The 23,693-nt window shown below is 34.6% G+C and overlaps 1 protein-coding gene across 1 annotated transcript in view; it reads right to left on the bottom strand.

The window, feature by feature from the left end:
• LOC149076589 (fatty-acid amide hydrolase 2-A-like) overlaps positions 1 to 22,109 on the bottom strand; it is a 41,757-nt gene extending 19,648 nt beyond the window's left edge. Inside the window, exon 1 of the mRNA XM_089244184.1 lies at positions 21,670 to 22,109. Coding sequence (XP_089100310.1) covers positions 21,670 to 21,879 — 210 coding nt within the window. The 5' untranslated portion in view covers positions 21,880 to 22,109. The remainder of the gene's footprint in view (positions 1 to 21,669) is intronic.
• Positions 22,110 to 23,693: the final 1,584 nt, after the last annotated feature.

Here is a 23,693-nt window from a genome sequence, read left to right as displayed (position 1 = left end):
CCAGGACTTTTTTTACTCTGTGAGACAAAATCCTACATTTTTGGTATTCAGCCATTGTGAGGCGTTAGAATGGAACTGTCTAATAATTTATATCACGAATTACGATTTATTTTTTAATTTTTTTTCACAATACGTTTCATAGATCCTTTGAGAAATTCTCTCGGAAGAAGAAATTTGAATCTAGTCAAATGAAAGAAACTGATCAAGAACTTTAGGAAAGGGTTTTCTTTCCTCATACATTTTCCTTCACTATAGAAACGCCATAGAAATTAAAGCTCCACACGTACATGGATCACAGCGAATACTACGGACTGATTACGACACTAAGTACGGAAATATTCGTGAACAAAAGAGTGGGGGAAGAGAACACTTCTAGCCTTCTACACTTTATCATTATCAGGCTGCAAGACTGTGTAAATTACAGGGAAAAAATTAAGTTTGGTTAAAGTTTAGCTTCAGAATGCGCAAAAACCTTCAACGGAAAAAAAAATTGATCACATTATCCGAAGTCCCGATAACTAAAAATTAATTTTCCCCCCATGTTATGATATTGGTTCGTTCCGTCCTTCGCGAACGTTGTAACAATACCCGAATGATAACATTATCCGTGATTTTAATAAGCGGCGTCGACTGTATTTCAATACTTTTAAATAATTCTTTAAATCTGCGTAAATGCAAAAGCACCGTGCATGTTATCCGAATCATTGTGTTAATGCGTTGCTCTCATGGGGAAAAAACATTCTTCATACATCATCGTTTAACCCTTTCCGGCACGCTACACTCACTTTAAAGTTGGAATTTCACAAAGAAAATTTGTAGGCAGTCTATTCAGACCTAGAGGAGTATGCAGGTATAATTTTGTAAAGATTGCACTTGGCGTTTTAATTTTGTGAGTTTGCCCAACTCTGAATTCGGGACTATTTTAAGCAAGATTTGAATGTAAAAAGTAAAAACTTATACAGAACAGAGATTAGTGTGCAACCAACAAATTAACAATTTTTGTGAGTGTTCAAAAAATATAACAGGCCAAAAGAATGGATCGGCTCTTATAGTGGGTACCGTTATCTATTGTTGGTAAGGAAAATTTAAAGTAATCTCTAAACTAATTTTCATTTTATTTATCGTTTATTTTCAGTGTTTGAAAAGGGAATTTTTAGGTATGCTCAGTCTGGGCACACTGAGTCGGAAAGGGTTAACAGAATTCTAGTAATAGCAATTTGGATAAACTGAAACATCAAGCTACTTCTGAACCTCCATGGCTAGCAAAGTGCCTCCAGCGGATATGGGTTTCTAGATTTACCCAGTGCCGTCTTGACACATGGGGCCTACCTGGGCACGGCCCGGAGCCCTCAGATACAGAAGAGGCCTCATGATAATGAGATCTCTTTTATTACAACTCTTAAGAGTAAGTACAGTATGTAAGTTGGTAGGTAAGCAGGTATTTCTAGCTTAGTAAGGGGTGGGACGACAGAAAAAATCGCTTTGCTCGGGCAGGGGAGAACGCAGGATTAACCTTTGGAGAAGGCACACTGTGTATGGGGGGGGGGGGGAGACACAAGGAATTTCCTCCAGAGATTTTTTTAAGTAACTAACCTTCAAAAAGCATTTTAAATTAATAGAAAATTCATTAAAATGACATATAAAAGTGTTTTCTTTCAATGTTTTAATTGTTACAAGATATTTTCAATTTTTTATCTTTTGGGGGAGAAGTCGGGCCCCTGTGCCCCTCCCTGAGTATGCCATCTCCAGGGCTTATGATGCTCTTAATATTGCCTTGGTTTTACCACCACGTTGTAGACAGCATTCCGCAGAGTGACTAAGGTCCAACTTTTAGGATTTTCAAAATTTTGAAATCCCAATTCTACGAAATATCTCAACTTTGATATGCTTTTTGTTCAAAATTCAACGCAACGGTTACATTAGACATACATAAGGATAAAACTGCAAATGCAATGAAATCATGTAATTCAAGCACCCCTTAAAAGAACGATGTGGAAGCAAAAAAAAAAAAATTATTTTCCTCTTTGGCAATATAATGGCTTCTTTCACCATTTCCAGATACCCAACCAATATCGGAGATGCCTAGTCCAAAAATGTTTAGCAACAAAAATACAGTATCTCGAAATCCAATAAACTGGCCTTGAACAAAAACCCGTAAACAGCTGCTTCTCGAGTTCTAGCAGCTTCGTAATGTTGCTCAATAGCAAAACCGCAACCTCGAAACCCGCCCAAAGGAGCCTCCAATAAAATCTTCGTTCAAGACACCAAGGAAAAGATTCATAATAGTGTGTGTGTGTGCGCGCATATCCTTGTAAATTGTTGAAAAGGTAAAAGTGATCGAATAGTTTTGAAAAACAAGATCTTTCTGGAATTTTTAATTGTCGAAAAAATTTTATCTTTTTAAAGGTTTTTTTAATCCTTAAAAAAATGAAATATTCATGTTACAATGCTGAAATCCGTTTAAATGTTTTAAAACTTATGAAACAAGAATTGCCTCAGGATTTGCACGATAATTTTAAATCCGCATTATAAATTGATTTTATGATTTGAAAAATAAATTCTCACTTAATACGAGGTCAGTTGAAAACCAGGGAAATTGATGACTTTCAGATTTTTTTTATGGACAACAATCAAGAAAAAAAATCATTCACTCACCCATTTTAATGTACATGTATTAAAATGACGATTGTATTCATTGAATTTGCCATCCCCATTCGATTTAAAATGGATGATGAGCAATACTTTATATAACACTGTGATCTGTATATAAATACAATGAAAATCCTATATAACGATGATTCTCTGGTCCCGAGGTACGTTGCATTGTTAAGATATTCCATCTATAACCACAGTTTCTTTACAACGATACGTTTCTCCTCCGGTAACTTCAGCCAGGGCCGCAACTAGGGGGTGGGGGGCAGGCAGGTCTGGTGCTCCGGGCGCTGTACTAGAGGGGGCGCAAACTTCACTCTTTAACCTCTCCTTCAACATTATGAGGGGGCGCAAAATGCGTGCTTGCCCAGGCTGACCAAGCATCTAGTTGCGGCCCTGACTTGAGCATCGTGTTTCACTATACAAGATGATTCAGAAAAGACGGGGAAAACTTTAAGAGAGGTGATAGTACACACCAATACAAACAATTGTCATTGCAATGATGCATGCATCAAGGAATGCATGGTCTAACAGCAAACGCGCTAGCGCGTTTCGAAAGGCCACTCCACAATCATTAAAACGGATGAAATTTATCAGGAGAAAAGACCACCACGCATGCAAATGTAACCTGGGGAAGAAAAATCCTTCAATTTCTGTGAATCTTTGAATTATTTACGAATTTATGGGTAATCCGGTACTTTGTGAGGTCCCATTAATAAAATTGAATGATTAGCACAACATAATTTGGGAATACATGTTATGAGATAAACAATTTCACCCATAGAAATTCACGAAATGACGTTGAAAAATCATCAACACGTCAATTATTGGAAAACGATTTCGAATACGTTAAGGAATCAACTCTTTCATGGGATAATTAACCATAAGACAAAAATTTGGCCTGGTTGTCCATCGTTAGAATATAAACGAAAGTGATAACATTTGAACGACAGAATAAATATTGTAATTGCGCCACAATACAAGACAGAATGCCCTGCATTAACCTCAGGTTTTTCTTTTCCTTCTAGAATAAACGACACCTCTCTCAATTGCATCATTTCTTTTATAACCGGTTCTTTTCCTACATACATGAAGGGAAAACGTCCACGTTTAATGTTTACAGCAATGCTTGTAGAGACACTGGCAAAAACTCAAACAATGAAAACACAGCCACGGTCAGTAGGTTAATCTCACAGATGAGGCGCGGTTAAGATTTCGAGACATGATATTATAACAAATATTCAGGGGGAAATACTTACATATTTTATATACTTCGAAGAACATTCTGTTCAATTCTTACTGGCAGAAAGCCAGGAAGTTAGGTATATGCCAGACACAGGCCGTATTTAATATTACTCCATGAACTAAAACACCCAAAATAAGAAAACGAAAGACAACTCCTTGCATTTACGACTCTAACAGTTGGATTGCTATTTAAATTTTAAAATCAACCATTTTTTAATATATATATATATTTAAAACAGTTTTAATTTATAAACATAAGTTTATTTATTTGGAACATTGATTTTTAGAAAATATGTCAGGGCTTCGATCAGGTAGTTTTTGATCCTTTTTCCACATGGATGATCGCGAACCTCTACGTTCCTGGAGTCAAGAGTGCAATTTTTTCCCAGGTAATAACTACAGTTGAAGTCCGTTATAACGACTGTTCACAAACACGAAGAAAATCGTTGTTATAACGGACTTGAGAGCAATTATGAGCAAATTTCCATATTTTGCTGTGTAAGGTTAAAAAATTGTAGAAAATTGCTACTTTATCTGCATTAAAATGTCTTAGATCGCTTCGTTCTAATACTAGCAAATGAACAGTATTCTATAGTCATACATGAAATTGAATTTTTCGTCTCACAGCAGTTAATTTCCGACATTTACAATGATTCCCCAAGACATTTTGCATGGTTTCGTACTAATAACGCGAGTTAATTGAACAATTGATAATGTCAATTATTATACCACTGTTCACTTCCATGTATTGCCCCCACATGCTGGAGCAGGGCCCTAGGCTGGGATCTTCACGGGCCCTTTTATGGTGAACACACATGAAAAAAAAAATTATGGTAGTTGTCCTAGGCCATAGGGCTCGAGCCCTATCAGCCCTACCTCTTGCATGGATGTTCAGTTCTTGTCAATGTATTTCCTTCCCTATCTACATTTTTTGACATTATATAGTGACTGTTTTGCAATTTTCAACTCGTAGTAACCAAGTACTTTTTGTATCTTTAACATTAGCTTCTGACAATCACTTGCAAATCATTCGCTTTGCGTATTTTCGCTATAAGCCATACTCATTATTATTATTTATTATTATTATTAAGAGAAATAGTTTATTAAGAGAAGAAAAAAATAAAACAATATATATAAATATATAAATACAGTATTCTACTCAAGGGATCGCTTGATCCGTCCAGAGTATACAAACATAAATTTTTCTGTGGTGGCAAACACTTTCATATAAGCTACTAACAAGTACTAAGCAAAATACAAGTATAGAAATAGACAAATATTTTAAAGGCCTAGGTGACACAACACTGTATACTGGGGGCCGAGAAGTACCTTCCTATTGTAGTAAAGTATTAATATAATTGATAATTAATTGTTTGAAAGCTCTTAATTTATTTTCATATTTTATTTCATTTGGCAGGTTATTAAAATATAATGGAGCCAAATATATAAATTGCTTTTGGGTTAATGTTTTTTTAGGTTGTATAATATTATATTGAAAACCTCGACGGAGACGTGTGTTTGTTGGGCATTGCTTGATTTCAAACCAAGTAGGATTTTTATAAATAAACATTAGACTTCGGTATATATACAATTTTTCAATATTAAATCTATAGTCTGATTTATAATTATAGGCAGATGGTGTAGGGTTACGAGAGGAAATAATATTTATAGTTTTTTTCAGAGCACTTATTAAAACATTTAAATTGGACTCATAATCACCTCCCCAAACACATATAGCATACTGGATAAGTGAGTAGAACCAAGCAAAATAAAGTGTATGAATAAATTGAGGAGATATAATATTTTTTAAGCAATATAAACGAACATTCATGTATTTTATTTTGTTACTAAGTGCAGTTGCATGAGAGTTCCATTTCAAATTTTTGTTTATAGTGACTCCTAAATATTTATACTCTTCAGTTTCCGAGACAATCGGACAAAAACATTGGTCATCAGAACATCCCAACTCATGGCATCGAATTATAAGTGTTTCAATATTTCTATTGTATAATTGAAAATTTATGTATTTAGTTTTGTTGAGATTCAAGGTTAACTTATTATGCCTCAACCAAGTGTTAATTTTTGTTAAATCTTCTTCAGTATCAGATTTCAGCATGGTATACGTTTGTTCTGACAAAACAATAGCTGTGTCATCGGCATAGCTAATCAAATCACCATGTAGATCCAGGTTATTGATATCATTAACAAAGATTAGAAATAAAATCGGTCCAAGAACAGAACCCTGTGGGACGCCAGTTTTAATAATCCTGTATGTACCTATTGTATCATTTATTTTAACTGCTTGCATTCTATTTGACAGATAAGTTTTAAACCAGTGATAAGTGTTGCCTCTCAGACCTGAACAATATAACTTATGCATAAGAATTGGATGATCGACACTATCAAAGGCTTTTTTTAAATCTAAAAACATAGCAAGGGTTCTTTTGCTCTCGTTAATACTTTCATATACTTTTGCTGAAAATTTCAAAATTGCCATCTCAGTATTCTTATTTCCAAGAAAACCGAACTGATTGCTCGAAAAAAAATTAAATTGATTTAGAAAATTTATAATTTTGTGTTTCATTATCTTTTCCAAAATTTTCGAAAAGACGGGCAAAATAGAGATCGGACGATAGTTTTTGAAATCATTGACATTACCTGATTTATGAATGGGTATAACAAGAGCACATTTTAATTTATCAATAAAAACTCCATTGAGAATTGAAGAGTTTATAATGTGGGTTATAAACTTCAAATGGTATTTACTGACAATTTTTAGCATTTTTGGAGTGATTCCATCATAACCAACCGCTTTATTATTCTCAAGTATGTTTATTAAATTCTTTACATTCCTTTCCTCTATCTCAGTAACAACTATAGAATTATACTGGTTTGGTACTAGAAGCTCTATTTCATCTATTAACTCAGAATCTTCAGTTATTGCAGAATTGATAAAAAATTCATTCATTTCATTCACTGTTTCAGGATTAGTATTTACTGGAAGTACTATTTTATTTATTTTTCGATTTATGATATCATTAGTAACTTTCCATTGTTTCTTGACGTCGTTACCACATTTTATAAATTTATTATAGTAAAAAGCATCCTTTGCAGCTTTTAGCTTCTTTTTTAACTGTTTGTTATAGTTTTTGTAATTATTTTCCTTATCACGATCTGAAGGATTTCGTTTAAAAACTTTATAAAGTCTTTCTTTAGTATCGACCATACATTTCAATTCATATGTAATCCATTCACTTTTCAAATTATTTCCTGTTTTGCATTTAGACTGTTTTGTCCAGAAATTACGATGCCTAAACACAATATCAAGAAATTTGTCATATAATACATTTGCATCAGTCTCATTGAAAATGTTTTCATCAAATTCATAATTTTTTACACATATTTCAAACTTATCATAATCCACATTTTGACAAAACCGATTTTTATTATTTTGATTATTATTTAAAAGTTTTGTATCAGTTCCAAGATTACATTTAATAACCAGTGGTAAATGATCCGTTATCTCTAATTTTGATACTGCTGTTTCAAATCGATAATTTAACCTCGCGTTTCGAATGAAAACGTGATCTAAACACGCTGACTTTCTTGTTGGTGTATTTATGTATGATAAAAAACCAAATTCAGACATGAGACTCATGTATTCATCACTGTCCGTGTCAGACTTCAATATATCCATATTAATATCTCCAGTATAGATAATATTTTTATACCCTAAATTGCTAATAATTGATCTGAACTCAATAATATAATCCATTCGAGAAAAATCATGGGATCTGTAAATTAAAATTATGCATAGATCTAACATTTCACTGTACAAATATAAGCCTTCAGCTGTATTCATATTCAAGGCAGTACTTAAAAATGAATATTTTTTATTTACATATGCAATAACGCCGCCTGATCTATTTCTATTTCGACATTCACAAAAACTATTATAGCCATAAATATTGTACAGATCAGTTTCATGATCTTTGATCCAAATTTCAGACAGTAATACAACATCAAATGGAACCACTAATTTTTCTAAATGCAATAATAAATTATTAAAATTTTCACGAGCGCTTCTAATATTTACATGCAATATATTGAAAGTTTCAGGACTATTTGAAAAACTCACCAAATCATCGAATGTTTCAAGGCAAGATGAGTTGATACTTACATTATTGATTCCTGGGAATTCTGCTGTTGATTAATTTTATCCAAGTCATTTATGTTACGAATATAATGAAGTTTTTCACCCTGCCTTTTTCTCAGTAAGACCTTGCCGTCCCTCACCCACGCAAAGTCAAAGTCGTTATCCTTCTTGAACTTCCGGACGTGATAAAAAAGGTCTTTGAGAGTCTTAGTAAGATGTTCATTTATGAATAGCCTTGAATCACCATAACGTTCATCAATTTCACTTGCATTTAGTCCCTTCTTGCTTCGGCTAGCTTCGATCCATTCATCTCGCACCGCGGAGTCTCTAAATCGGACAATAATTGGTCTGATCCTATTTTTGTTTACCGAATTTACCCTATGTAGCTTCATTATATCATTCAGTTTATACACATTCAAAGTTTTACCAATTTCAGTCACTATTTCCATCACATCCTCCCCCTTTTCCTCCGGCATTCCTTGTATCTCTATATTGGTTGATTTCGATCGTAACTCTATTTTATCCAGTTCATCGTATATGTTCTTGATTTTTTCCTTCAAAACATTATTTTCACTTCGCAACCCCTCATTCGATCTCTTCATTATCTGTAATTCTTTCTTTACCTCCGATAGTTCAGCTTTCATGTCCCTGAGTGTTTCATCATTGAACTCGATTGATTTTCTCAATTCGATCATTTCGGATTTCAACACACTGCATTCTTCAGAGAATTTTTTTTCCATCTGTTTAGTCATAATTCGACATTCTTCACGAATGATATCATGTATTTTTTCAAGCTCCAATTTTTCCCGTTTTTCAATCTTTGCTGATATTATGCAGTCAGTACATCGCCATTTTTGTTTCATTTCAGTAGACATTTTTTTGAAATTTGTGTCTGTGGTTCCAACACATATCGGATGAATAAGTGATTCACAACCAGAACATGAAAATACCTCCTTCCCTTTCAGTACTTCGCCTTCACAAATTGAACATGTATCCACCATTGTTATGATTGATCAAAGCAGATATATCAACATAAATACCAAGAACGCGGTGGACGTCATTCGCAAAGAGATCATATATGTCTATGGATTAATTTTACTTCATCGACATACTTCGAAATAAATACCTTTCTATCAGACGCAAACAAATTAAATATTTTTAAAAAATGATTAATAAATAAATGGGAAATTTAATAAATTTCCGGAGCATTAGCAACATGCGTGCGTCCTCCCTGCTGTCGTGTTACCACCCAACAACAGACTATTTATTTCTTTTTTTATTCTCTATTATTTTTTATTCTATTTTTTTCTATCTTTTTTATTTCTCTATTTATTACTTTTATTTATAACAGACTAATTTATTTATTTTCGAAAATGGTTACGTCATCACGCATAACGAAAAGCCGGTTAGACGTCCCCAGGCACGAAAGAAAAATGCGTAGGGTACAAGAGTGCTCGCACTCACCCTGCTGACCACTGCCCGTTCTACTTGAAACATGGATACTCAATCAATATAACGCCTGCCCTCTTATTTCCGTACCGGTAAGTTTTGTAGTTACTTCATACGTGCATGAGAAATTGGATGTCTTCAAGGAATCGCATCACATTTTCAATTATGCAGATTTTCTCTCTCGCGAGTCTGTTTAGCTTGAATTTTCAATTTTATGTTTTTTCCCCTCCCGAGCATTTCTAATTTGAATTCATACTTCAATGAATATGAATCAATAACTTTTGAATATGAATCAATCACTTTTGAATATGATTCAATCACTTTTGAATATGAATCAATCACTTTTGAATATGAATCAATCACTTTTGAATATGAATCGATCACTTTTGAATATGAATCAATCACTTTTGAATATGAATCAATAAATATTGATCAAAACAATAAAAAAGAGATTAAATCATTATAAGCGTCCTTCACCATTGAAAAAATTTACAGGGGTTGAAATATATATTGAAAAAAAATACGATAATTTTTTTGGAGTGGGGGAATAAACGAGAGAAATTATTCATTACTTCTAGATAATCTTAATTTTAAAATGAAAAGCTTCACGTGAAACTTCATAAAAATTTTTAGTGTGCGCCATGTCCGATAAGATCATAGGCACCGGAACCTAGGGGCTGAGGCCATTTGAGCGCCCCCCCCCCCCCAATAATTTCTGAAAAACAATGCAATGCATCGTTTCTCTTTAGCGTACGCGCTTGTGAGTCCCGTATATACGGGACGACCAGCAACTTTCAGCTTCCCCCCCCCCAGTGTTTTCTTCATGTCGGCGTCAATAAATGAGATATTCCTTCAACTCAGAAGAAATTCGACAAGTACATTAATTTGAGCAAGGAGCAGAAACCTTCCTTGACCCGTGCAGAATAAATCTTTTCGTCGTCCTTGCTTCTTTTATATATTGGTGAAAATGAATTAAAATGAATTTCTCCGAAACTACGTGGTTTTTATATATTCAACGTTCTGAAGCGTATTTGTTTTGATTATAAATGAACCGTTCTAAATAGAGAGAAATAAAATCTCGAAGGAAGGAAAAAGTGTTTCTTTTAGATGTTCACCTGAGGTCAATTTTAATGTAGGTCTTGGTCACAGGCATCAAAACAATTCAATACGCCTTGAAATACAACTATAGGCTTGACCTTCGAAAATTGCACGATTCCGATACGGAATTACACTTCATTTTATGTGTACGTGATCCCTCTGCATTTCAATTGACGAGGAAAGAATTCTCTCTCCTGTACTACAACCAAAGATTAGTCAACTAGCACATAATTACTGAGTTTCATAAAACACTTCCTGATATACACGCATTTATATTACTTTTATCTTGATTTTCATTGCTTCAAGTTTTCTCCATCAAAGTTTTCCACACAGATGTTAGTTGCTATAACAAAAAACTTCGTTGGGAAAGGTCGTAGATTTCATGTCCCATCATATCTCTGCAAACATGTGTGGGGGGAACAAATATAGTACACTAGTTTTTTTTTCCAGTGTACAACCCAATTGTGTTTTTTTTTAATTAATAAGTATAGGATGTAAATAAAGTTCGCATCTCGAAAAGATCTGTTGGATGAATCGGCTGTTAATATGGCTTATAATTTTGTAGGTTTACTCAAAACACTGTGCTGTAACCAAGTTTGAGAGATGAAAAATAACGTAGATTGCAATTTTAATAAATGGTTATTTTAAGTAGTGCTTGACAAACCTAAAAAAAATAGGTACGAGTCAAATTTCATAGGAGTCAAGAGTACTACTTCTACTTAATGGCCATTCAAGTATTACCCCAGCAAATTTTTGACCCCGTCAGCAAAACACTGACCCTCCCCACCCCTTGTCAGCAAAATTTCGTCAGCAGCTTAGAATATTTCATATCTTCAAAAAAAATGTGGTTGATGACGTAAGCAACCTTCAAATCTCCCCTCCGTCATCAAAAGTCAGCAAATCAGAACCCCCCCCCCCTCCCCAATGCTGACGAAATACTTGAATGACCACTTAACCGTACATGCACCTCAGCAGAAATTCTAAGGAATTGGTACACGCCACAATGTGTTCTAAGTGCATGTGTGGCCCTGAGGTATTTATATAGTCAAAATTGTGCTTGTTTCCAGTTCTTGTTGGTGCTTTTATTTGTCTTCCATATTTGGATGGTAAATGCTTGAGTTTTCTTGTTATGTAAGTATCGTTTTTTTAGGTCTACCTGCTCTCTACAGACACTTTTTAAATCTGAGACCGATTCGAATTTACGCCTTGAAGTTGAAAAGCCGCAAAGAACTAGCCAAGAATATTGTTTTTCCCGAAAAAAACTGCCAAGCTTTCTTTTTTTGTGCTTTTCCGCATCTTGGTGATGTTTCCCATCTTGGTGGAAGCCTTCCCATTATTTCAGAAAATTTTGCGTTGTCCTCAGACTCCAATTATTTGAGCGTCACACACACAGAAAATTTTAGGCACCAACGCCGATGTTTTTAGTCACCATGACGACCCACTTCTTTCAAGTCTCATTAAAAAGCGGTAATCAGTGTTGTCATTCAAAAAAGATCGATAAGCGTTTGTGAAGGTATCAGCTCTTAAATTTATGCCCTAGTTTAATGTATATTTTTTACAATTCATATATAAAAAAAACCAGATGAAACCCCGAAAATTTTTAATACGTCAAAATAATTGTATATTTGCATAGTCGTTTTCCCAAGAAGACTTTCAGAGTTAAATAACCTCCCATATTTACATGGTGCCAATATGTTAGGTATGCCGTTACGTACCAGTATGTTGATGTATACATGGTACATCAAATATACTAATACAATTATACATGATGGATAAAACCTCACGTTTTAATCTGATAAATATTTATTGGAATTTTTCAGTTTCGCTAATCATGCCGCACATCCTCTCGTAAAATAAAGAACGCAGACATTTTCGCATTGACGATTTAAAAAAAAGGAGCATTTCTTTTTGTTATTGTTTCTGTTGAGGTCGGTCACGTTGATAGCTCAAATAACAAGAATTATCCAGATCAAAACAATAGCCAGACGAAGCATGTCATTATGACGACTGAAATAATACCAAGTCGCATTCAATCAAATGACCGGTCGGACCATTATCGCATAATAAGCCAAAAAAACTTGTCCAAAATGTATATAATGAATCCAAACTAGTTTTCTACAGAAAATGGATTGGAAGAAATATGTACTTCTGTCAATGTGTAGTTTCAAATTCGATAAAGAATGGCAGGGCTCCCACTCAAAAAATGAGAAAAAGTAGGAAAACACAGTAGGATGGGGGAGGGTAACCCCCTTAGACAACATATTCATAGCATAATGAAAAAAAAATCCCTAAAAAAATTTTTTTTTTGCAAAATTCAAATAATTAAAAAAAAATTAATTTTGAATCAACTTTTTTTTTTCATAGCACTATTTCAGTTTCTTATAACATTGACTCAAGCCAAAGCAAAATGACAAATGACTTGTTTACAAAACAAATTTTTTGCCAAAACAGTGCACTAGCAACCATAGATAATTCTTTGCTGTCTCTCCTCATATAGGCCTACATATATTACATTCTTTTTGGAGTCTTCCAAAGTGCAGAGCTTGTCAACTTTCTTCAACAATGCACAGAAAATTTTGAAGTACGTTTTTTAAGAATGATGCTTATTTTTTAATAAAATTCCTTCGAGACCACTTTCAAAAGCACAGTGCAAAATGTGTAAATTACAAGATCCGATGTAAATAAGGCAAGGTGAACCAGATAGTTTTACTGTGTTGTCCATCATTTTTTAAAGGGATTTGTTCACATTTTACTGTTCAAAATGCTAGTGTAATCATTTTTGACAAATGAAGCACTTCCATTTCTAGCTCTTTGCTGAGCATTGTAAATATTGTTTATGCCACTTCATGCCTTAAAAATTCAGAAGACAACTGAATGCTATTGGGTAGCATCAGAATCACCAAACCTAGAATAGCCCTATGTATCCAACTGCTTTGAAATGCAAACTGTTGTTTCACTTATTTGCACCACAATTTTAAATGATGAATGTTAGTTACTGTCCACGAGCATGAAGTAATAAATGCAAAATTATTTTTCCATCCAGGCAGAAGTTTTTAATGACTACTATACTTGTTGAACCCTCAAACTAAGGAAATAAAAAATTAATCAAATGGTCCACATACACCCCCTTCAAATTACCTTAAAAATGATACAATTTCTGCTTTGGCAAGAATTGCATTCTCCAACATTTGTATAATATTTGGCAATATATCAATAATTTCCTGCTCAATTAAAATCAATTACACAAATTTTGTCGATAGGGTTTGGTGGAAAAGTAAGACAAAAACTAGAAAGTAGGACAAAAGTAGGACATTTTACCGAAAAGTAGGAAAAGTAGGATGAGTGGGAGCCCTGGAATGGTCATTCGATTAATGCCTAAGAACCCCAGCTTTAATTCGCTACCGATTCTGAATTGAACAACTGATATCTCAAACTAATTATAGTTCCGCGGTTTTGAAAGTAATGGGTGTGACTAAGCGGTTTCTTCGATCGGCGCTCCAAAATTTAGCAATGAAATGTATTCCGTAGAGTTCAGTTTTTTTGATACATCAATTTGTTCATGAAAGAAGAGATTCTTAAGTCTAATAATAAAATCAACATCATGCTATCTTTGTATCTTTTACTTTGAAACTGCAGAAAAGGTATTTTGCATAAAATTTCATGTTTTATTTCGGCTCGTATCTTCAATATTTGACCTAAAACTAAATATTGAGAAGTCAATGTTTATCGGGAATTTTTATCTTGGAAACATGAGTTAAATTTCATCATACCCAATCACGTACAAAAAATTCAAGGGTAGGCTATGTCAGATTGCCATATCCTTTGGGGTCATTCAAGTATTACGTCAGCATCTAGGGGGGAGGAGGGGGGTTTTGGATTTGCTGACTTTTGATGACAAGGAGGGGGTTTGAAGGTTGCTTACGTCATCAACCATCCCTTTTTGAAGATATGAAATATTCTAAGCTGCTGACGAAATTTTGCTGACAGGGGGGGGGGGGTAAAAAATGGCTGAAAATATGCTTACTTAATACTTGAATGGTCCCTTTAACAGTGGAAAATCAATCGTAAGGTATGAAATAAACGTTCAACGTGGAGCAAATGGTTTGGCTTGTAAGTACACGACGAACCCGCTTCGATAATATTTTACGAGGCCTTATATACATGAACGCACATATACATTGGAACTTACCTCTTTTCAACGATATGCATGTACCGCAGTTTGTATTTTCGAAGCAGGACTCTGAAGATGTACGACCCATGCGGCCACACAAGGCACCGCTGTAGGAGGGACGCCAAATCAGGGTATGGGGAGAAAATACAGTCGAATTCGCTTATAACATAATCCTTGGTGATTCGAGACATGAATGTTTTTAGCAAGAGCTCGAAATTTGCTTATGTATCAGTTGTATGCATAAAGTGCATTATCGAGATTGTCCCGGACAAAATAAGCTTATACAGAACATAATTAAAAATTAATGTTGCATGAATATAGTTTTTGGTTGGTATTTTCAGTGGAATTTTGGACAGCTCAGAAACATGATTAAAACTTTCATTTCTCTTTATGTTAACACCTTTTCATTATGATAGCTTAGCAATGTTAAAATTTAGAACTGATTCAAAAATGGAAAAACTTTTACATCCGATAAGTGGGAAATGATGAATTCTTATTCAAGAAAAGAACTCGCAACCGAATTCCAACCTTGAAGACAGACCTTGGTTTGACAAGATATTATATTTATCCTGGTGGAAAATAACGGGTGTTCATAAGGTTACGGAGTTTGCAAAAATGTGTCAAGATTCAGGAAAAAGAAAGAACACAATTACCACCTTCGGAAGAATCTCAAGATCAAATTGAGATTTGGAAAACTTCCTGGTCACTTCCATTCACCCGTGTCTCCTCTAACTTTAACCAAAAAATTGCTATCCAAGGAGAAATAATGGAAAAAAATAGATATATACAGACACATATTTAAAAAAAAAATAGATTGTTAAATTTATTTTTATTCTTTCCGGCAGTTTTATGAAATTTTCTTAACTTCATATTAAAGATATCGATCTCGTGAAATTGCGTCAATTTTACAAGACTAATTGGATTATAAAAGCGATTTTTTTCTCTTAAACGATTTGGAGATGCAGTTTGTTTGCCACAAAAATTAGAAATATTTATTTCGCATAATTAAAATTACATGATATGGAGACAAGTAGTTTAACTCAAGAAAATAGAATACAAGCTGCAATGGAGCCGCTGATTTAAATCACTAATATTGTTATCATTCGGGTATTTTTATCACGTTTCCAAAGAATGAAACGCACCAATATCATAAAATGCAAAAAAAATCTATTAGTTATCGGGACTTATGATAATGTAACAATTTCTTAATTAAATTACTTGTATTAAACGTCTTTTTTGCACATTCTGAAGCTGAGGATAACTTAGCTTCAACTTATTTTTCTCCCTGTAAGTTATCGTTATCAGGCTGCAAGACTATGCAGGAGGCTAGAAGGTGTTTTCTCCCTCTCCCTTGTAGACAAACATTTCCGTAATCAATCCGTAGTATTCGCTGCGATCCATGTTCGTGAGTAGCTGCTTTTGCAATGGACTTCCTATAGTGAAGTAAAATGTATGATAAGTAGGGATACGTAAATTTCGTATTTACGAAATAACCGCGACATATGCGAAATTCACGAAATAAATGCGATTAATCAGAAATTTACCAATTTCGACGAATAAATGCAAAAATTTGAATTTTTACTACTTTTCTGTGAAATCTCGATAATTTAAATTTTTATCGTTAATTATTCCGTGTTTCCAATTGATACCTTAAAAGAATACGAAACTAAATAAAGTATCTAGTATCAGACTCCGTGCGTTACATGACTGCGTGCTCTTCAAATTATCAAAAACACTTCTTGGTGACAACATTTTGCACTGCCAATGCTGGGCGTATAAAGTGTATCTTGTGGGTGACGCATTCATTAAAAAATTTAATTCTGTTGGGGCCAAGACGATCACTTTTTTTGCACTCAAGAAAAATGAGCACTGCGTATTTAAGCAACCAAAAAAAAAAGTATCACTAAGTAGGCTATTACTGGCAGCAAAATTCTTCCCGATGCCTGTAGCAACCAGGCAGAATTCGTGGTTCAAAGGTGTCATTCATCTGAGCGAATATTATATATTGCTGGTTTTCTCGATAAATATGATGCATAATACTCCAGCATAAATTTATTTAAAATAAGTTTTGACAGTGAAATTCTAGCTCCTAAAATACGGGTTCAGTTGACTTTCATTTCCGAGCTCTGTAGGAAAATTATGCCAATCGACAATTTGAAAGGATCAACCTTTCCATTCACACATGTTTTGTGGAGTAAGTTAGTAAATTTGGAATGTTTTGGGCTCAAATTTCAAGGGTATTTTTACGAGAGCAAAAAATTGACAAATGAGTACAGTAGAGTCTCGCTTATCCGACATAAACGGCCGGCAGAACGTCGGATAATACGGAGGTGTTAAGGAAAAGCCTATTAAACGTCAAACTGTTATAATTTTGCACGTTACGAACCAAAAATCATGTTTACGGCCCAACAGAAAAAGTCAAGTGAGAAAATGAACTTACAGTTACAGAATATTTTGAAGTTAAATACACAGTACTTAAAAAAGTTCAGTCCTGTGATGATTTAGAAAATTTTTTGATCGTAGTCTGCTTTCCTGACGAGTGCCGTTTCTTCGCTGCCAAATCTCACCATCTTTGCAGCATCATTATGTAGATTCCTGTAGCTTCTTCTTGTTGCTCAATGTATTTAATTGTAGTTTCTAGAGCCTTCCCTCCGTCGTTATGTGAAATTCTGAAAACTCAATAGTTGGTGCTTGATCTTTTTTTTTTTTTCGGTGGGACGTCGGATAATACGGAGGGGGGGGGGGGGTCGGATAAACAAGACTATGTTGGAATTAATGAACGGCATAGTATTGCGCTGAAGACACAGCAGCAGAAAAGATTTGAAATAAATTGACTTTACACATGACATCCAACTAGTGTCGTCTTAATGCATGGGTCCGACCGAGCACGGCCCAGAAACCTCAAGTGCAGAGGGGCCTCATGAAAATTAAATCTGGTTAAAATCATCGAGAGAGGGCATTTCTAGCAAGGTGGGGGGGGGGGCTCAGAAAAATCATTTTAGCCGAGGACCTATGAGAGATATGCTATTTTTTAAAATATATTTTATTTATTTTTTGTAAAAAAATAAAAATTTTGGGAAAAAATACGAAATTTCTGACCTGAACTTATTTTTTTGCGAATAAACGCGAAATTTAATTTTTAAATATTTTTTTTGCAAAATTTCGGGTTTTTTTTTTTTTTTGCGAAATTTACGTATCCCTAATTATAAGAAAAAGGCCCCCCTTCCTTCAGTTGACGAAATTCAAATTTATTTTTCCGAAAGGCTTTCTGAAGGGAATCTATGAAATGTATTATACATTATTCATGATACACATTAGACAGTTCCATCCTAACGCCTTAAAATGGCTGAATAAAAAAAATTCAGGATTTCAGCTTAAGGTATCCGACTACGTTGAAAACGTCATTTTTGAAGAAAATATCGATTTTTCTTTTCAAGTCTTTTATGAAAGTCCCATTCTTTGCGATTTCAAAACAGGTCTTGTTTTGTTTATATGACGCTTAGAACTGGAGTTACGCCCACTTTTGTGTAGTGATGTGTGTCCTTTTAACAACCGGAAGTGGGTATTTAAAGGACCGGAAGTGCTATAAATCCAGAGTTTTACCTATTGTTTTCAGTCTATTTTGATCAAAACCAGCAAAATTAATTTTAGAGTTATTTATTTTATTCTTCTGAAGAGAATAAATATTTCACTACAAATATTTTTTAGCAGCTGGCAACACTTTACCAACTTGAACTGGTTGTTTACATCTTTGTTTACATTTTTCGTGACCACATTATACGGGAATCTGCTCATTCTTTATAGCAATATCTTACATTTTTCACGTTTTTTTAATTTATTTATATTATTTAAAAGCTTTATTCGTGTTTTTTGGCGATGGCAAGAGCCAGAACTCGTGTTCTAAAGCGTAAATTTGCTGGAAATCAGTACAGCTCGAGCTCGTCAACAGCAAGAAAAAAAACTTCTCCAAGTGTGCCTTTGGAAACCGGAGTGGAAACTGCTAGTGCTTCAAAACTTAAAAATGTTTGTGAATTTCCAAAAAATGTGAATGCTGAAAAGTTGCAAGGGTTTAGAATTATTGACATTGAAGTGTTGCTATCGGTCGTTTCTGTGCTATTGTGTCCAACATGCTTGTCCAATAATCTGTCTCTTATAGAAGATTCCAGGTTTGGTCTCAACTCAAATTTTTCTATTTCCTGTAAAACCTGCCAATTTTCAAAAGGTTTTTCAAGCACACCAAAGCAAAACAAAAATAATGAGATAAATACACGCTTTATATACGGTCTCAGACTAATTGGAAAAGGCTTGTCAGCAGCAAAGGTTTTATGTTCCACATTGAATTTACCTTCGTTCCTTTCAAAACGAGCATTCAGATATCAAGAGAAAAAGATTCTGCATGCAGTAACAAAAGTGGCCATTAATTCCATGAAGAATGCAGCAGCAGAGATAAGTCATTGCGAAACAGCGACGACAAATGATGTCAAAGATTGTGGTGTGTCTGTTGATGGAACGTGGCAGCGGCGGGGCTATTCGTCATTGAATGGGATAGTAAGCGTTATATCTGTCAAAACTGGTAAAATTTTGGACGTGGAAATCATGTCACAGTTTTGCAGAATTTGTAAGAATCCTAACTCTAGAAAACATGAGCATATTTGTTCAAATCATAAAGGATCATCTGGCAACATGGAAGTAGTTGGGACGTATAGAATATTCGAGCGTTCTGAACATCTCAGGGGATTGCACTACAATCAGTACTTTGGAGATGGTGACTCAAAAGCTTACGAAAATGTAAAGCATATTTATGGTCAAAATTCAGTAGAAAAGTTTGAATGTATTGGTCACATACAGAAAAGAGTTGGTTCTCATTTACGTAAACTGAAGGCCACCACAAAAGGTCTCGGTGGAAAAGGCAAACTCACAGATGATTTCATAAATAAATTGCAGAACTATTATGGCATCGCCATCAGAAGTAATGCAGGAAATTTTCAAAAGATGCAAAGTGCAACTATTGCAGCATTCGCTCACTGCTGTTCATCCAGAAAGAAGCCGATGCATGGACAGTGTCCGAAAGGCCCAAAAAGCTGGTGCAAGTACCAAAAGGCTCTTTCTTTAGGAAAAAAGTTCACGCAAAGTGGAAATGGTCTTCCAGAGAACATTGTAAATATTATAAAGCCTACATATTTGAAACTTTGTAGTAAAAAACTATTGAGTAAATGCTTACATGGTTTAACTCAAAATGCAAATGAGAGTTTCAATAACGTCATTTGGATGATAATACCAAAAAATGTGTTTGTTGAGTTACAAACCCTTCAGTTAGGAGCATATGTTGCTGTAATTAAATTCAATGATGGTTTTAGAGGACTTTGCCAAGTTATGGATAAGTTGAATATAAGCAAATGCTCTTTTACAGCAGAAAAATTCATTGATTTTGACTTTGAACGTATCAGAGAGTCCAAACGACATTCACTGCCTTCCACGAAAATGGCTAGAAAAAAACTTCGAGGTGCTCGAAAGAATAAAAATCGTACCGCTGAAATGAAACAAGGTGTGATGTACAAAAGTGGTGGATTTTAGTACTTCAAACATTCCCCTACCTCAAGTAATTTAAGAATGAAAACTTTAAACGCGTTTTACAGAAAATGATATTTTTGACATTTTACTTGAGTTTGTGACATGATTTCTGAAAATCAACTCACTGTATCATTACGAAATTTTAATATGATATTGTATTATATATTGTTGAGGTTATGAACCAAAATCTAAGGTCTATCACATATACTTTTTGAATTACTGTGTTTTATAGACGAAATATTGGATGAAATTTCGAAAAATTCACATGTACATTAACGTATTTGAGTGTAACTTATGAGCATATCACACAATACTTTAGATTTTGGTTCATAACCTGTAATATCACTAGCTAAATGCACTGTGAAAATCACAAAACATTTCATTCAAAAAATTTTTTGCAATCATGTTTCGAATATTATGTGAATTTTGCCTAAAATTTGACATAAAAATGAATTTTTCATAGAAAATAACATAGGGAGACCTAAATTTGTTACTGTTTCCATCATTTCAAGACACTTTCAATCAAAAAATGTTATCAAAGTTCACTTCTCAACCATTTTATAGAAAAGTGCTCTCGAACGTAGTCGGATACCTTAAAGGACAAAAATAGAAGTCACATTTTAGAATTAAACCAATTGTGTGTGTGTGTGGGGGGGGGGGGAACAAAGTGGTCACGTTTTACCGATACCCTTTTCCCATAGGTCCCATTTGACAAAACGGGATGTATGAGTCACCGCATTCCAACCAAAAATTTAAAAAAAATTAAATATTTTGCTAAAAAATTTAAAATATCCATTCCTCTTTAACACCTTTACAACTTTTTTTTTTCTTTTTATAACGTTTCATACGCTATTTTAATCAATTTCTGTTAATTTAAATGCTTTTTGAAGGTTGGTAACTATAAATTCCTTGTGCCTTTAGTAATTCCTTTCCCTCCCCAAAAGTCGATCCTGCGTAAGTCCCTGGTGTATGAATTTGGAAAAAAATATGTGCGGGCTCAGTCAACATCAGCTATAGTAGGTATAGCTGGTGTTGGTTGAGTAATGGTATTTTTCAAATATGATCAGCTTCTCTTAACCACCTTTGATTGATGAAAAAAAAAAAGGTTTTTCTTTTCAAAAAACCCTAGCCCTTGATGCCAAAAACAATGCCTCTATGAATAAAGCCTTCAAAACATGCCTCTGTTAACAAAGCTTTCAAAAAATGCCTCTATTCACAAAGCTTTCGATAACAATGCCTCTATTGACATAGGTTTGAATAACAGAGTAATAATAACTAGGTAATAAAGTTCAGATCACGATGTTCATATTGAAATGTGGTTACTTACTTCTCCTCGGCGAATCTTTCTCGCAATCGCCGAAGCTGGTTCCAACAACAACGGATCCATGATCGGCGGTATTTTCTGTTTTTTTCCATAATGTACAGCGGATAAAAATCCAGTGGTGAAGTTTTCGACGGTGCTGCGGCCCAAACGCACGATAATGTCACCAATTTGTTTGCCCAGCTGTAGGGCGCTGTCACGGTTACCGTTCGCCATCCAGTCAGCCGAGGATCCGTCGAACTTCTCACACGCAGGCTCTCTCTGTAAAATTATTGAGTTCAGGGCTAAATCACTACGAGGAATGCACGCACGAACATAAACGCGAACCCTTTCATAGCTCGAGGTGGAATAAAAGTGAAAAAATAATGAGGCTGGTTTCTTCCCTTTTCTTTTTCGTTCACTTTCACCTTCGAGTTCACCGTCGGCAGTAACTTGAATGGCAACATTGGTGACGCAACATCCTCTTCATGCTTGTATTCGGAGTGATAGTTCAAATAGTTCATACCAGGTGGCAGTGTCAAGATCGCCGCTGTTCTTTGTTGTCATGGTTACGATTACTTCCCCTCATCCTCCCGCGATCATATCGATCGAGATCACGAAACATTACGAACGCTGAAAGAAACAGAAAACTTTATTAGACCTGATCTGCTCAAACACCTAGCACAAATTGAACTTGGTTAATTCGAAGTCCAAAGTCACTGGGAAAAAGTTCGAATTGCCCAAAATTCGAATAATCCAATTCATCTATTCAGGATCCGTAAAATGACTACGAATTGTAACATAAGCATCAATACTCTTCATGGGATAATAATTATCAATTATTAAAATTGATAATTATTATCAATTATTAAAATTTTGCCATCAAATACGAAACTGTTTCCCAAATTTTAGTAATTGATAAGTAACTGTAATTTGTATTTTCCGATATTTTTTTTACTCCCAAAATGACGATAAAAAGTTTCAGATTTTGAACGGTATACCTTGATTACCCCCCCCCCCCCCCCGCCATAGGTTGAATAACGCAATTCGTATCCAGTGGGGCAAACATTATCGATGCGCTCCAGCTGATCAATGTTAAAATGGTCATTAAATAATCAAAGGAAAAAACACTTAAAATTTGCAAATTGGCATTTTGGCATTTTCCTATACTGACAATTCATATTTGAAATAGCTTACTCGTCATACAAGCAATTGTGTTGGATTCATTCAGCACGGATAGGCTTTTTATGATAATGATATTAGACCACGGAGTTATAGAATGTTAGCATGTCAGTTCGAACCAGAAGTCAAGATCGAAAAAAGGGCATCCAATTGCATAGTGTGCTAAAATTACGACAGAATTTTCAACTCCACGCCATTTAATGTGATCACATCGAGACTCGGGGTTTCAGACAAAAATAACCGAATGATAACTATATCCGAAGAATGTTTACAAGTAATGTTTTTTACCATTAACTTCAGAATGCTCAAAAAACTTTAGACGGAAAAAAGTCCCGATAACAATAAATGATTTTTTTCCATGTTATGATATTAGTCCGTTCCTTGCAAAAGTGATAACAATGCCATACATCCCGTTTGGTGGAATGAGACGTATGGTAAACAAGTATTGGTAAAATGGGACAATAGTTTTGCTTTCCCACATAATTTATTGCAAAATGTTGAATCGTCCAATGTACACAATAAGTTTCTTGGATCTCTTGGATCCTTCGCAAAGTCTTTTGGAAAAAGAAATTTGAATCTAGTCAGCTGAAAAAAGCTGATCAAGAACTGGAGGAAATCGATTTTTTTCGTTGTACATTTGTATTCACTATAGAAAGGTCATTGCAAAAGCAGCTCCACGTGTACATTGATCACAGCAAATACTGTGAACTGATTACGGAAAGTTTATCTACAAGGGAGGGGAGAGAACACCTTCTAACGATAACTTACAGGGAAAAAATTTTATTTGGTCTAACTCAGTGATTCCCAACGTGGGGCCCACGCCCCCCAAGGGGGCAATTTGAGTTTTTCTATGAAGACTTAGAACCTTC

Source organism: Pholcus phalangioides, unplaced genomic scaffold (assembly GCF_987345545.1).
Source record: "Pholcus phalangioides strain wild (caught in Gottingen) unplaced genomic scaffold, Ppha-v1.0 ptg000015l_1, whole genome shotgun sequence".
Classification (NCBI taxonomy): Eukaryota; Metazoa; Arthropoda; class Arachnida; order Araneae; family Pholcidae; genus Pholcus; species Pholcus phalangioides.
The sequence above is the reverse complement of the archived record's forward strand: the minus strand, read 5'-3'. Positions and strand labels throughout refer to the sequence as shown.